Genomic DNA, 14,812 nt, shown 5'->3' on the forward strand with positions numbered 1-14,812 from the left:
GTTACAGTGATGCTGAAACCCAGGATTACAGAAGGGAACCACCACATGGAGCCCTCCCCATTCCAAGAGCTCATCCATGCCCTCACTATCAAGCGCTGATCAACCTCCAGACGGAACAGGAGCTGGAAGCTTTCCTCGCTCTTTTCGAGCAAGCGGCCGAAACGTGGGGGTGGCCGTTCGAGCAGCACGCGGCGCGCCTCCTCCCGCTTCTGTCTGGCAAGGTGCAGCTCGCAGAGCTGCAGCTCCCTGCTGACAGCTGGCTCAGGTACGCTGACCTGAAGAAAGCCATCCTGCAGCGTGTCGGACACTCCCAAGAACACCAGCAGCGCTTCTGGACGCTGACCCTGGAGGAGATTGGCCAGCCGTTCGCACTCTGGCAGCAACTCCAGGACGCCTGCCAGCGGAAGACTGTGACGCTGACGGGAACTTTGATCTGATGGCACTGGAACAGTTCATCTTTCAACTTCCGGAAGAAACGGCAGAATGGGTCCAGTGTCATCGCCCTGCCTCACTGGAACGAGCCATCATGTTGGCGGAGGACCATCTGGAGGCAGTTCCGATGGCAGGTGGATGAGGAGCCTCTCCTCATGTTCTTTCTCTCCCCCCCCTGCACTCCCCACCCTCTCTCTCGCTCCCTCACCCTGGTCCCCTACTGCGGAGGCAGCGACCGGCTCCTCCCCAGCTGGCCCATTGCACCCATGGAGTCCTCCCATCTCCCTCTTCCATGTCTTCTCCCCCTCAAGTGAGTGTCACCCATAACGCTGGTGCAGAGGGAAAGCCTGGGCCAGTGTGCTGGCACGGTGGGGAGCCAGAGCATCTCTCGAGCCAGGGCTCTGCAACGGAGGTGGGAGCTGTGATCCGCATCCCCAATGCACCAGAGACCGCCCCTGATCGGGCCGGAACGTATCGCATACTGGTAAGCATTCAAGGGGATGCATATCACGCATTGGTGGATTCTGGTTGTAATCAGACCTCAATCCACCAAAGCCTGGTGCAAGGTGAGGCATTGGGGAGAGCACAAGCGGTGAAGGGTGTTGTTTGTGCATGGGGATGTTCACAACTACCCTCTAGTGTCTGTCCATATTCTATTTCGGGGCTAAAAGCATAGTGCTAAGGTGGCGGTAAATCCTTGTCTCACCCACTCTCTGATTTTGGGAACAGATTGGCCAGGATTTCTAACATTATTAGAATACATAGTAGGGAGTAGGTGCTGCCATAAAATGCCATGGGGTGGGGGGGTGAAGAAGAATCACGATGTGGCATTGACTAGAGAAGCTATCACAGAGCCGTCCACGTCATCACTGCGTCAGGACAATACAAGGAGTGAGGAGCAGCCCTCCTCTCCTCCCGCAGTCACGTGACGAGACTCTGCGGAATGTGTTTGACCAAGTGAGAGTAATCGATGGTCAAACTCTCCAGCTAAATGAGACACCTGTCTTCCCATACTTTGCAATTATTCAAGATAGACTGTATCAAGTGATGCAGGACACTCAAACCAGTGAACAAATAACCCAGTTGTTAATCCCGAAGAGCCACAGGGAACTCATCTTCCATGTGGCTCATTTTAATCCCAGGGCTGGACACTTAGGGCAGGATAAAACACTAGCCCGAATAATGGCCCTGTTCTATTGGCCAAGGATTCACGAGAACATTCGGCGGTGGTGTGCGGTGTGCCGTGAATGCCAATTAGTAAGTCCCACAGCCACTCCAAAAGCGCCTTTGCGCCCTCTCCCTCTAATCGAGATCCCCTTCGAAAGAATTGGTATGGATCTCATTGGGCCATTAGATCAGTCAGCAAGAGGATATCGCTTTATTTTAGTTCTGGTGGACTATGCAACACGATATCCGGAAGTGTTGCCTCTCCACAATATCTCAGCACGCAGTATTGCAGAAGCGCTCTTCCGTATTATCTCCCGGGTTGGGATCTCATCTCTCATCTCATTATCTCTAGCCGCTTTATCCTGTTCTACAGGGTCGCAGGCAAGCTGGAGCCTATCCCAGCTGACTATGGGCGAAAGGCGGGGTACACCCTGGACAAGTCGCCAGGTCATCACAGGGCTGACACATAGACACAGACAACCATTCACACTCACATTCACACCTACGGTCAATTTAGAGTCACCAGTTAACCTAACCTGCATGTCTTTGGACTGTGGGGGAAACCGGAGCACCCGGAGGAAACCCACGCGGACACGGGGAGAACATGCAAACTCCACACAGAAAGGCCCTCGCCGGCCCCGGGGCTCGAACCCAGGACCTTCTTGCTGTGAGGCGACAGCACTAACCACTACACCACCATGCCGCCCCCGGGTTGGGATTCCAAAAGAAATCCTGACAGACCAAGGCACTTCGTTTATGTCATGCACACTGCACAAGCTGTATGGGTTATTGGGGATTAAATCCATCCACACCAGCGTTTATCACCCACAAACGGATGGTTTGGTAGAGAGGTTTAATCAAACTTTATAATTTACACACACACACACACACACACACACACACACACACATATCAGCTGGATAGTACAGTGGTAATGCTCACTGACTACGACGTGGGATATTGGGGTCCGAATCCCGGTCGGGGCAAAACATCATCCAGTAAGGGTCCTTAGGCAAGACCCCTCATGATATATCAGCCTACCTCAGGAATGAAGACATAACTGATAGAGTCAGACCGGCTCAGACGTTGCCCGGGTCAACAAGGTGTCAGTTGCTAGGGAACCAGGGCAAACTGATGAGAAATGGGCTACTGGAACAAGACATCGATGGACGAGGACAGAAAATACGGATTTGCTGGAATGCTACTATACAAGCAATCCCAGAGAGAGGGGATATGTGGGACCATTGGATACTTCGGTCCCAATCTAAGTATCCAATCCATTGGATACTTCGAAACCCACAATCAAGGCTAACAAAGAAACAGCTACAGTGGGGCAAAAAAGTATTTAGTCAGCCACCAATTGTGCAAGTTAGTTAGTCCCACTTAGTCAGCCTGTAATTTTCATCATAGGTACACTTCAACTATGAGAGACAGAATGGGGGGAAAGAATCCAGGAAATCACATTGTAGGATTTTTAATGAATTAATTGGTAAATTCCTCGGTAAAATAAGTATTTGGTCACCTACAAACAAGCAAGATTTCTGGCTCTCACAGACCTGTAACTTCTTCTTCAAGAAGCTCCTCTGTCCTCCACTCGTTACCTGTATTAACGGCACCTGTTTGAACTCGTTATCAGTATAAAAGACACCTGTCCACAACCTCAAACAGTCACACTCCAAACTCCACTATGGCCAAGACCAAAGAGCCGTCAAAGGACACCAGAAACAAAATTGTAGACCTGCACCAGGCTGGGAAGACTGAATCTCCAATAGGTAAGCAGCTTGGTGTGAAGAAATCAACTGTGGGAGCAATTATTAGAAAATGGAAGACATACAAGACCACTGATAATCTCCCTCGATCTGGGGCTCCACGCAAGATCTCACCCCGTGGGGTCAAAATGATCACAAGAACGGTGAGCAAAAATCCCAGAACTGCACAGGGGGACCTGGTGAATGACCTGCAGAGAGCTGGGACCAAAGTAACAAAGGCTACCATCAGTAACACACTACGCCGCCAGGGACTCAAATCCTGCAGTGCCAGACGTATCCCCCTGCTTAAGCCAGTACATGTCCAGGCCCATCTGAAATTTGCTAGAGAGCATTTGGATGATCCAGAAGAGGATTGGGAGAACGTCATATGGTCAGATGAAACCAAAATAGAACTTTTTGGTAAAAACTCAACTTGTCGTGTTTGGAGGAGAAAGAATGCTGAGTTGCATCCAAAGAACACCATACCTACTGTGAAGCATGGGGGTGGAAACATCATGCTTTGGGGCTGTTTTTCTGCAAAGGGACCAGGACGATTGATTCGTGTAAAGGAAAGAATGAATGGGGCCATGTATCGTGAGATTTTGAGTGAAAACCTCCTTCCATCAGCAAGGGCATTGAAGATGAAACGTGGCTGGGTCTTTCAGCATGACAATGATCCCAAACACACCGCCCAGGCAATGAAGGAGTGGCTTCATAAGAAGCATTTCAAGGTCCTGGAGTGGCCTAGCCAGTCTCCAGATCTCAACCCCATAGAAAATCTTTGGAGGGAGTTGAAAGTCCGTGTTGCCCAGCGACAGCCCCAAAACATCACTGCTCTAGAGGAGATCTGCATGGGGGAATGGGCCAAAATACCAGCAACAGTGTGTGAAAACCTTGTGAAGACTTACAGAAAACGTTTGACCTCTGTCATTGCCAACAAAGGGTATATAACAAATTATTGAGATGAACTTTTGTTATTGACCAAATACTTATTTTCCACCATAATTTGCAAATAAATTCTTTAAAAATCAGACAATGTGATTTTCTGGATTTTATTTTTTCTCATTTTGTCTCTCATAGTTGAAGTGTACCTATGATGAAAATTACAGGCCTCTCTCATCTTTTTAAGTGGGAGAACTTGCACAATTGGTGACTGACTAAATACTTTTTTGCCCCACTGTATTAGCCCAGTGTTCCAACATCCGTAATTGAAATCTACTATCATATCAATCTACTATCAGATTAATGAAATACAACAACGATGCTACGGCAAGGGGGAGCCAGGAAGACAGGTGTCATCATCATCCCCACAACAGGGTACCAGGCCCCAACAGCTAACAGCCTCAACACAAGAGCTGCTGACCTGAGAAGGAAGATCGTGACCCAACTGGAAACCTGGAGCCCCCGACGAATACCGAAGCTGAGTTGCCAAGTACCTTCAGAAGATCTACTAGTAGATGTGAATGCTGCTCTGAAGGGGCACCCAGGAGGCACTCGAAACAGCGACTAACAGCTCTGGCCACCCGGTTGAAGAGATACACCAAGGAGGGAGAGGCCAGGAGAATAAACAAGCTGTTCTCCACTGAACCAGCCAAGGCGTACTCTCAGTGGCACAACAACCGGTCAGACCCACCAAGAGCTGAGGTGGAAAAATACTGGAAAGACATATGGGAAAGAAAGGCATCACACAACACCGATGCCCAATGGTTAGTGGACCTAAGAGCTGACCACAGCAACCTCCCAGAACAAGAACCAGTAACCATCTCAATGGCAGATGTCCAAGAAAGAGTGTCAAAGATGAAGAGCTGGACAGCACCAGGCCCCGATATGATCCATACGTACTGGCTGAAGAAGCTAACTGCACTCCATGAACGCCTAGCAGCACAGATGAACCAGCTGCTGAGGGATGAGACCCACCCAAAATGGCTAACCTAAGGCAGGACAGTCCTAATCATGAAGGACCCCCAGAAGGGACCCATCCCATCCAACTACCGGCCAATTACCTGTCTCTGCACAACATGGAAGGCCCTGTCAGGCATCATTGCGGCAAAAATGAGTAAGCATGTGGCTCAATACATGAGCGAGGCACAGAAAGGGATTGGCAGTAACACCAGAGGAGCCAAGCACCAGCTACTGGTCGATAGAACAGTCGCCCGAGACTGTAAGAAGAGACAGACCAACCTGTGCACTGCCTGGATTGACTACAAGAAAGCCTACGACTCAATGCCACACACATGGATACTGGAATGTCTGGAACTGTAGAGGAAGTGGCTGATATCAAGAAATCCTACCAGTGGCTGGATAATGCAGGACTGACAGACAGCACAGAGGCACTAATCATGGCAGCACAAGAACAGGCCATAAGCCAGGATCTACCAGAGTAGATCAGACCCAAGATGCAGACTGTGCAAAGAAGCCCCTGAAACAGTCCAGCACATAGTAGCAGGGTGTAAGATGCTAGCTGGATCAGCGTACATGGAGAGGCACAACCAAGTGGCTGGGATAGTATACAGGAACATCTGCAACCAGTATGGAATAGAAGTACCCAAGTCCCAATGGGCCATACCACAGAAGGTGGCTGAGAACAACAGGGCCAAGGTTCTGTGGGACTTCAGCTTCCAGACTGACAAACAGATCCTGGCTAACCAACTGGACATAGTGGTGGTGGACAAAGAGCAGAAGAGGGTGGTGGTGATAGATGTGGCGATCCCAGCTGACGCCAACATCAGGAAGAAGGAACATGAGAAACTTGAGAAGTATCAAGGGTTGAAAGAGCAGCTGGAATGGATGTGGAAGGTCAAGGGTTGCGTGGTCCCCGTGGTAGTGGGGGCACTTGGGGCAGTAACCCTCAAACTGGGAGAGTGGCTCCAGCAAATCCCAGGAACAACATCTGAAGCCTCAGTCCAGAAGAGTGCAGTACTAGGAACATCGAAGATACTGCGCAGAACCCTCAAACTCCCAGGCCTCTGGTAGAGGACCCGAGCTTGAGGATGACATGGATACCACCCCCCCCCACCCCCCCCGCCGGGGGTGAGAAGGAGATTTATATTTTATATATATATATATATATATATATATATATATATATATATATATACACACACACACACACACACACACACACACACACACATATATATCGGAAATTTGTAAGTGAAGACGCACGTAACTGGGATAAATGGCTCGAGCCCCTGTTATTTGTAGTACGAGAGGTCCCACAAGCCTCCATGGGATTTTCTCCGTTTGAATTATTACATGAACGAAAGCCACATGGCATCTTGGACATGCTACGGGAAAACTGGGAGGAGGGACTTTCATCTAGTAAAAATTAAATTCAATACGTTCTCGACCTGCGCACCAAACTCCACACACTCACTCACTTAACCCAGGAGAATTTGCAGCAGGCACAAGAACGTCAAGCCCAGCTGTACGACAGGGGCACGTGCCTTAGAGAGTTCACTCCGGGAGACAAAGTACTCATATTATTGCCCACTTTGAGTTCCAAATTAGTCGCCAACTGGCAAGGGCCCTTCGAGGTCACACAGCGAGTCGGGGACGTTGACCATGAGGTAAGGTGAACGAATGGGGCAGGGCTCTACAAATATACCACCTCAACCTATTAAAAGCATTGGAATGAGGGGGTCCCTGTGGCGTTGGCGTCGGTAGTTCCGGAGGAGGTGGAGCTGGGGCCAGAGGTAAAAATAACCAAAACCTGAACCGTTCCAGTCCCTTGAGGAGACCACCTCTCACTGGCCCAACTCACAGAGATAGCCAAGTTGCAGGATGAATTTTCTGACGTGTTCTCACCCCTTCCCGGCCATACCCACCTCATAGAACACCACACAAATGCCCCCAGGGGTGGTGGTGCATAGCCGCCTGTACCACTTATCCGAACACAAAAAGGTGGTTCAGGACGAACTCAAGGCCATGCTCGATATGGGCATAATCGAGGCGTCACGCAGTGACTGGAGCAGCCCGCTGGTCCTAAGGCTGACGGGTCAGTCCAGTTCTATGTGGACTATAGAAAAGTCAGCACGGTGTCCAAATTCGATGTGTAACTAATGCCTTGCATTGATGAGTTGCTCGATCGATTAGGCACAGCTCGCTTTTATTCAACACTGGATTTGATGAAGGGATATTGGCAGATTCCCTTGACTCTTCTATCCCAAGAGAAAATGGCTTTTTCCACACCGTTTGGATTACACCAGTTTGTCACACTTCCTTTTGGGTTGTTTGGGGCTCCCGACACATTCCAGAGACTCATGGACAAGATCCTCCACCCCCACGCCACTTATGCGGCAGCCTATTTAGATGACAATTATATACAGCAGTGACTTGCCGCGGCACATGGAACACCTTAGGGCCATCCTAGAGTCACTGAGGTGGGCAGGTCTCACAGCCAACCTGAAAAAAAGTGTGCAATTGGGCAGGTGGATGTACAGCATCTGGGTTTCCACTTTGATCATGGGCAGGCGCGTCCCCAAATTAACAAGACAGCAGTGATTGCGGCCTGCCCAAGGCCCAAGACCAAAAAGGGGGTGAGACAGTTCCTGGGGCTGGCTGGCTACTATCGTAGGTTCATACCTAATTATTCAGATGTCACCAGCCTGCTGACTGATCTCACTAAAAAGGAAACACCAGATCTGGTCCAGTGGACGGAGCAGTACCAACAGGCTTTCACCAGAGTAAAGGCTGCACTGTGGGGGGGCCACTCTTACACTCCCCTGACTTCTCTCTCCCCTTTATTTTGCAGACAGACGCATGGGACAGAGGGCTGGGGGCTGTTTTGTCCCAGGAGGTGAAGGGCGAGGAACGCCCTGTGCTGTACATCAGCCACAAGCTCTCGATGCGCAAGAGTAAGTACAGCACCATCGAGAAAGAGTGCTTGGCCATCAAGTGGGCAGTCCTCACCCTCCGATACTACCTGCTGGGGCGCCCTTTCACCCTCTGTTCAGACCACGCGCCCCTCCAGTGGCTCCACTGCATGAAAGATGCCAATGCGCAGATCACCCGTTGGTATCTAGCCCTCCAGCCATTTAAATTCGAGGTGGTAGACTTCCTGTCCCATTGGGGGGGGAGGCCGTTGCAGGCCGGACGGCTCCCCAGCCTGAGTTGGGCGGTGGGGGTATGTGGCAGCAGGGGCATGGCCTACCGTCGGTTTGTGAATGGAGAGCGGGGCCAGGGAAGGAGAGTGGCAAAGTCAATGCACCTGTGTCTAATTAATGTGTGTCTGTGTTGCAGTGACAGAGGATAGAAAAGGAGGGACAGAGCAGAGAGAAGGGAGCTCTCCCGACCAGAACACGTGTGTGTGTGTGTGTGTGTGTGTGTGTGTGTGTGTGTGTGTGAGAGAGAGAGAGAGAGAGAGAGACTGGGAGAGTGCGAGTGTGTGATGCTGAAAAGCAGAAAATAAAGAGCGTGTGTGAACATTAATTCCCGCCTGTCGTGCTTCTGTACTCCACCCTTATCAGGGAACACACGGCAGGCAGATCGCGTCACTCTAACTGGCCAATGAGCTATCCAGAATTTTTACTAAGAGATAATTTCAGATGCCACAGAAATCACCTCAGACATATCGCACACACGTCTTGCCTCGCTTAAATGCAACATCAGACTCGCACTGATCTGAACATTTTGCTTTAATTTTATATTTTTAAAAAGAAGGTAGGACCAATTGTCTGGAAACAGAAATTTTTTCCATACTCTGTCCTATATCCATACTGTATTCCATCTATACTCTATCTACTTTTCCATACTTATCCAGACCTGGAAATTACTCAAATCAAATTCCATACTTTTCCATACTGTGTAGGAACCCTGTATGTTCCCATCTAAGAGCATTTTAAGCAAATTTCCTGAAAAGTAGTACAAAAAGTAAACGTGTTTCCGTTAAATAATGTTCAGAAGATGAATGTGTTTTTAGATATCCATACAGTGCTAAAGTGTGGCATAAAAATAACTGCATATTTATTTCCTTAATCTCCTTTCATCTTTGCACATTCATGATCTTGACACAGCAGCACTGTCTTTTAGATGTTTAATTCATTATAAATTCACTTTTAAAACGAGCAAGAAAGAAAGAAAAAGAAATGCATAGAAAGGCAGACCTGCACCGTGATCACGAACACTGCTATGATCAGCATGATATTGGAAATGTAGTCAGTGAAAACATCCCACCATGGCTTCAGGATCCGAAATGCCAGCTGTGTTCCAGCAAAATAACCCAACGCTTGTGTGGGAATCATGCCAGCTAACCTAAGAGACAGAAAGAGGGGAAGGTCAGAATGAATTAGAATCAGAACGCCCTTTATTATCAATGCACGTTAACAGAACACGAAATTTGCTGTCTCTTAAAACAAAGGAAAAACTGTAACCCATTCACTCTACTCATCAGTCCATTCACTCACATGCACACACATTAAAAGAAGCTACCAGCTAAATGACTAATAACTACAAAATATAAATAGAATATAAAATATTTAAAGTGTATAAAATAATTTGAAGTGAAATGCAATTATTCCACATTCATGTATTATAATTGCACTTTAACTAAAATTGTGGTGGCAGTGGAAGGGTGCGAGTTCATGTTGGGTAGAAGCTGTTCATGAGTCTGGAAATGCAGGTCTTTAAGGCTCTGTAGCGTTTTCCAGATAGCAGCAGTGAGAACAGGTGATGAAAGGGATGTATATTGTCCTTAATGATGTTGCAGGCTCTGCTGAGGCAGCAAGCTCTGAAGATGTCCTCCGGGGTGGAGGACAGCACGCATCTAAATATTCTTAACCTGCCATTTCAATGCAATGTCAGCTACTCCTCTAGGTTAAAGTTACTTAATTTATTCCATTCCTAGCATCTACTGTCCTGCTAGACAAACCAGGTTGACCAGTAAGGCCATCCTTAAAAAAAATCCGTTTCCTGTCCACCGGGTGAGCAAAAAAAATTTTCAGTAGGGAGGGAGGGATTTTTTTTTTAATGGATGGGTAAGAAATTGCAATGCTGTGTTTGCTTTTTTTTCAGTACTTTATTACAAAAGCAGACACATTTAATAAAATGACAGTTTAATCAACTGAAACTTGTACAAAAACTTTAAGTTAGCATTTTAAATGCTGACTGCAACATTTGCAAAACTTTTACAAAGGTACTTAAAATGTCCGACACATGGACTTTTTGTAGTTCTAAATCGACCGTTAGGCCTAGTTCGGATGAAATTACACTATTAAAATGATCACTGAATGATTTGTTTTTCTGAATCTTTACTATTTTGTTGTTCGCTAGAATAACATTTTGCGATTTCACACTTAAGCAAATGTTTGAAAACTCCGGATCTCCTTCCTTCATGGTGGCTGCCATTTTTTTGTGCCGCACGGTGCATGCGCAGAACTGATTCGACAGGGCTTTCCACAAGCGCCGGCTGCCGGCCATACAGCCGACTACACAATTAAGTCCAGCCGGCTACTTTAATGACTATTATTTTTGTAGCCCACAGGTTCTAAATATTAATTTTCGATTTTAATAAAATTAAATGTTTATCTAACGGACTGACAATAATGTCAAACTGAACCGCACTCATTTAAGTTGTGATTCGCGCTGTTTGTACTGATAATAACCACAAATTCCCCGCCGACTTCGTTGATCAAGGGAGAGTAACTCATCCATGGCCCCGACATGCAGTGTGTGCGCGCGCACTCGGCGGAGGCAGTAGTGTGTCGGGACTGTCGGAGGGAACAGAAGCAGAGATAACGCTTATTTTGTCTCCGGTAAACCAGTCTTCTCTCGTTCAATTACGTGCTGGCATCAAAAGACACCATTGGTTGTAAATGAAACCAAACTGAGTGGTTGGAGTGTATTTGCATACACAAATGGAGAAATGTTCGCTGAGTGTTTAATTGTGTAGCCACCACTGCAGACCGTTGTCGTTGTTAATTCATAGCATGCTCAGCTGCATGAATGTGTCATGCACCGAAAATAAGAGATTTACAAGCCAGGAACGCCTCATGATGCAATACGCAAGAAAAGGAAGATGATTTACTGTCATTTTACTTTGTATTTGAGTAAAGTGAATAAATAAATGGTCTGTGGAAAATACATTTAATCCTGGGAACTGCGTGCACAAGAGTTTGTTATTAGTGATGCAGTGCTATGCATTGCAAACTACTGACTCCCATATAGGGAGTAAAGCACAGCAAACTCTTGTTCTTCCGTTTTTCATCTTCCGTACAAATTTCGATTTCGAATAACCCAATAGCCGTACATCGCACACAGACAAACAATACATCAAAACGTGTGGCTTGATTGGACTCGCTATGGTATTACTTTGTTCAGCATTCTACGATTTTTTTCGTGACGTAGTTGCGAAAAAATCACAATTTCCCATTCATTTTCTATGGAATTAATTGAAAAAAATCGCACATTTTCATTGTTTTTCAAACATCCGCTGCTCTGGCATGCTTTCACCTAGAGACGATTCAAACTTTAAAATGTAGACAAACTTCTCCTGTGTGGATCTGGCATTCAAATTTTTGCTAGGTTCTATACTTTTGGATCAGTCACAGATCAATCACCATGATCAATTCTGGAGAAATTCAGACTTTATAATGGGTGTCTATAGAGGGATCCCGCATGACGTCACCGCGCCGCGAGATTTCAGTAGTCGCCATATTGGAAGACCAAGTACACATCTATGCAAGTACATACCTACATAAAACAAACTACACCTGAAATGTAGCCAGGGCCGGTTCTGCCCTAATCTGGACCCGGGTGCAACATCGTGCAACCCCCCCCCCAAAAAAAAACACACCAGTCTAAATCAGGACAACCAGTGTTCGAACTACGGGGGTACTCGGGGGATCCGAGATCCCCTGAAACAGACATGAGATCCCTTGAAAACATGATTTGGGAAATGTTGGGGGGGTCTCTAAAATATTGGCAAAATGATGTTTATTGACATAGCAATCGTGTGTAACGGGAAGCATTTGCATATCCGAAGTGTTGTGTTTACATCAAAGATAAAATAAACCGATATGACAATGACTGCTGCTGCCAGGTTGGTTGTTGAGTAGCCTGACTGTTTTTTTTCTTGCGTGTGGTATCATTGTTGACGCGAGGTTGTTTTTTGAACATGCCAATGCAGACACGATTTCCCCTGATGAGTTATGACTTCAGATGCGATGCGTGTGTGGAGTCCGCGTGATATATGCATAAGATAGGCTTCTCATGTGTTTGGAGATCCGCGCTCCGAGACAAGCGCAAGCACCCCCCAGGGAAAAAAGGGACCCCTCGAAAATATCGGCATAGTTCGAACACTGAGGACAACCATCACATAACTATAACTATAAACATTTTAGATCAACTATTTTAACTAAATGGGCTATAATAAATAAGCCTGCAGGCAGCCACGGCGGGCTGCCTCAGAAAAGTAACCATTCAATGACACAACTGAAAGCCTGCAGCCACGGCGGGCTGCCTCAGAAAAGTAACCATTTGTCCTACCTTAAAACTCGTTTTGCATTTTCTGCCTCCTTTTTTGTATTTTCGACCCTGCGTTTATTTTCTTTCCTTTTCTGAAAACCCGATTTGTGTCCAGACATTTTGTTCTGCTACCAACGAACTAACTCGTCAGGTCTCGTCTCTCGAGTCCGCGATGAAGGGCAACAATTGATACATTTTTACAAACAGCCAATAAACAGCCAATAGGGAGGTTGCAATGTTCAGGCTCTCCTTTGCTCACAGACACTCAGTAATGCACTTATTCTCTGTCTCCTAGCAGAAAGCTCCTTAGTTTGCTCCCCTTGTGTCTCAATCACAGCTGGTATTCTGAAGAACGACTTCTTTTCACCTTTCCCATCAGCTTTGTTGGAACACCCTAACACAGCACAAAAGTTTACCATTGTAGGTTTATGATGAATCAAGTGCCTCGTGGGTTTAAATTCCGCGCACTGCAAATTAACACGAAGGGATTTACTAGACCAATTTATATCTGGAACTATTTTCGGCCACAGCACAGGCAAAGCACCGCTGCAGGCGCAAAGACACCACGCAGCACCACAACTTCTGTCAATACACCAGTGTTACCAGGGAAACCAGGGTTTTCAGGTGCTGCATGGTGTCTTTGCGCCTGCAGCGGTGCTTTGCCTGTGCTGTGGCCGAAAATAGTTCCAGATATAAATTGGTCTAGTAAATCCCTTCGTGTTAATTTGCATTGATATGTGTACTTGATGTGAATGTATGAGTCATGAGAAATAATTATAAAAAATCTTGAGTTATTTGATTCACTTTTGCAATGACAATGCTATCTGGACACGCCGGATTACAGCGACTACGCTAAGCTAAGCTAACCGGGACGTTTCCAGATCAGGACAATGGCTGGGTCGGCTACAAAACGCTTTGGCTCACTCATCCAACTCTAGGGACTGCAGGGACTGACTCAATTTCACTTGGGGGTGGCGTATTCCTTTAAGCCCTGGGAATGCGGAAATGTCAAGTTCGATATTAGATTTACGAACCCGAAAAAAATGTCGGAAAACCGGCGTTAAAAAAAAATTTCATCCGCACAAACGGCACTCACCCAGCCGGTGGACCGGAAACAGAAAATTTTTTAATAATGGCCCAACCCAAATGTCATTAAAGCAGATATGCAGAACCTTTATTTTTAAATAAATTTCTGAGTGGACAATATCGCCATCCTTGACTCTTGTATGCTGCATAAATGGGAATAAATTTTTTTTTTTGAGAGTTAAAATTGACCACAAAGTTGGCTAGCCATGCCTGAGTGCGTGATGTCACTGCGATAACCGGTTTTAAGGCCGAGGCCTTTTACAGCTATAGACCAAAGTCACACACACACATTACATCACATTATCTCTAGCCGCTTTATCCTTCTACAGGGTCGCAGGCAAGCTGGAGCCTATCCCAGCTGACTACGGGCGAAAGGCGGGGTACACCCTGGACAAGTCGCCAGGTCATCACAGGGCTGACACATAGACACAGACAACCATTCACACTCACACCTACGGTCAATTTAGAGTCACCAGTTAACCTAACCTGCATGTCTTTGGACTGTGGGGGAAACCGGAGCACCCGGAGGAAACCCACGCGGACACGGGGAGAACATGCAAACTCCGCACAGAAAGGCTCTCGCCGGCCCCGGGGCTCGAACCCAGGACCTTCTTGCTGTGAGGCGACAGCGCTAACCACTACACCACCATGCCGCCCCAGACCAAAGTCATATAAATAAAAATTTATGGTTAAAGTAAGAAATACCGTTACCGACTTGCTCAACTAAGACTGATTTGACTTCAGTAATTGTGGGTTGACTCTCATTAAAACAGGATAGGTGTTATAACTTATGCAACATGCATGTATTTTCACTAATAAAACATAAAAGGATAATTAAATAAATCAGATGAACTGAGACAATCACATTCTGAAGCAAATTCATCTCATCTCATTATCTCTAGCCACTTTATCCTGTT

General features: G+C 46.8%; 1 protein-coding gene across 1 annotated transcript in view; it reads right to left on the bottom strand.

The window, feature by feature from the left end:
* Nucleotides 1-9,589, bottom strand: part of LOC132895247 (volume-regulated anion channel subunit LRRC8A-like) — a 79,059-nt gene extending 69,470 nt beyond the window's left edge. Inside the window, exon 1 of the mRNA XM_060935615.1 lies at nucleotides 9,452-9,589. Within this exon, the coding sequence (XP_060791598.1) occupies nucleotides 9,452-9,589 (138 nt within the window). The remainder of the gene's footprint in view (nucleotides 1-9,451) is intronic.
* Nucleotides 9,590-14,812: the final 5,223 nt, after the last annotated feature.

The sequence above is a fragment of the Neoarius graeffei genome, chromosome 12 (genome assembly GCF_027579695.1).
Source record: "Neoarius graeffei isolate fNeoGra1 chromosome 12, fNeoGra1.pri, whole genome shotgun sequence".
Taxonomy (NCBI): Eukaryota; Metazoa; Chordata; class Actinopteri; order Siluriformes; family Ariidae; genus Neoarius; species Neoarius graeffei.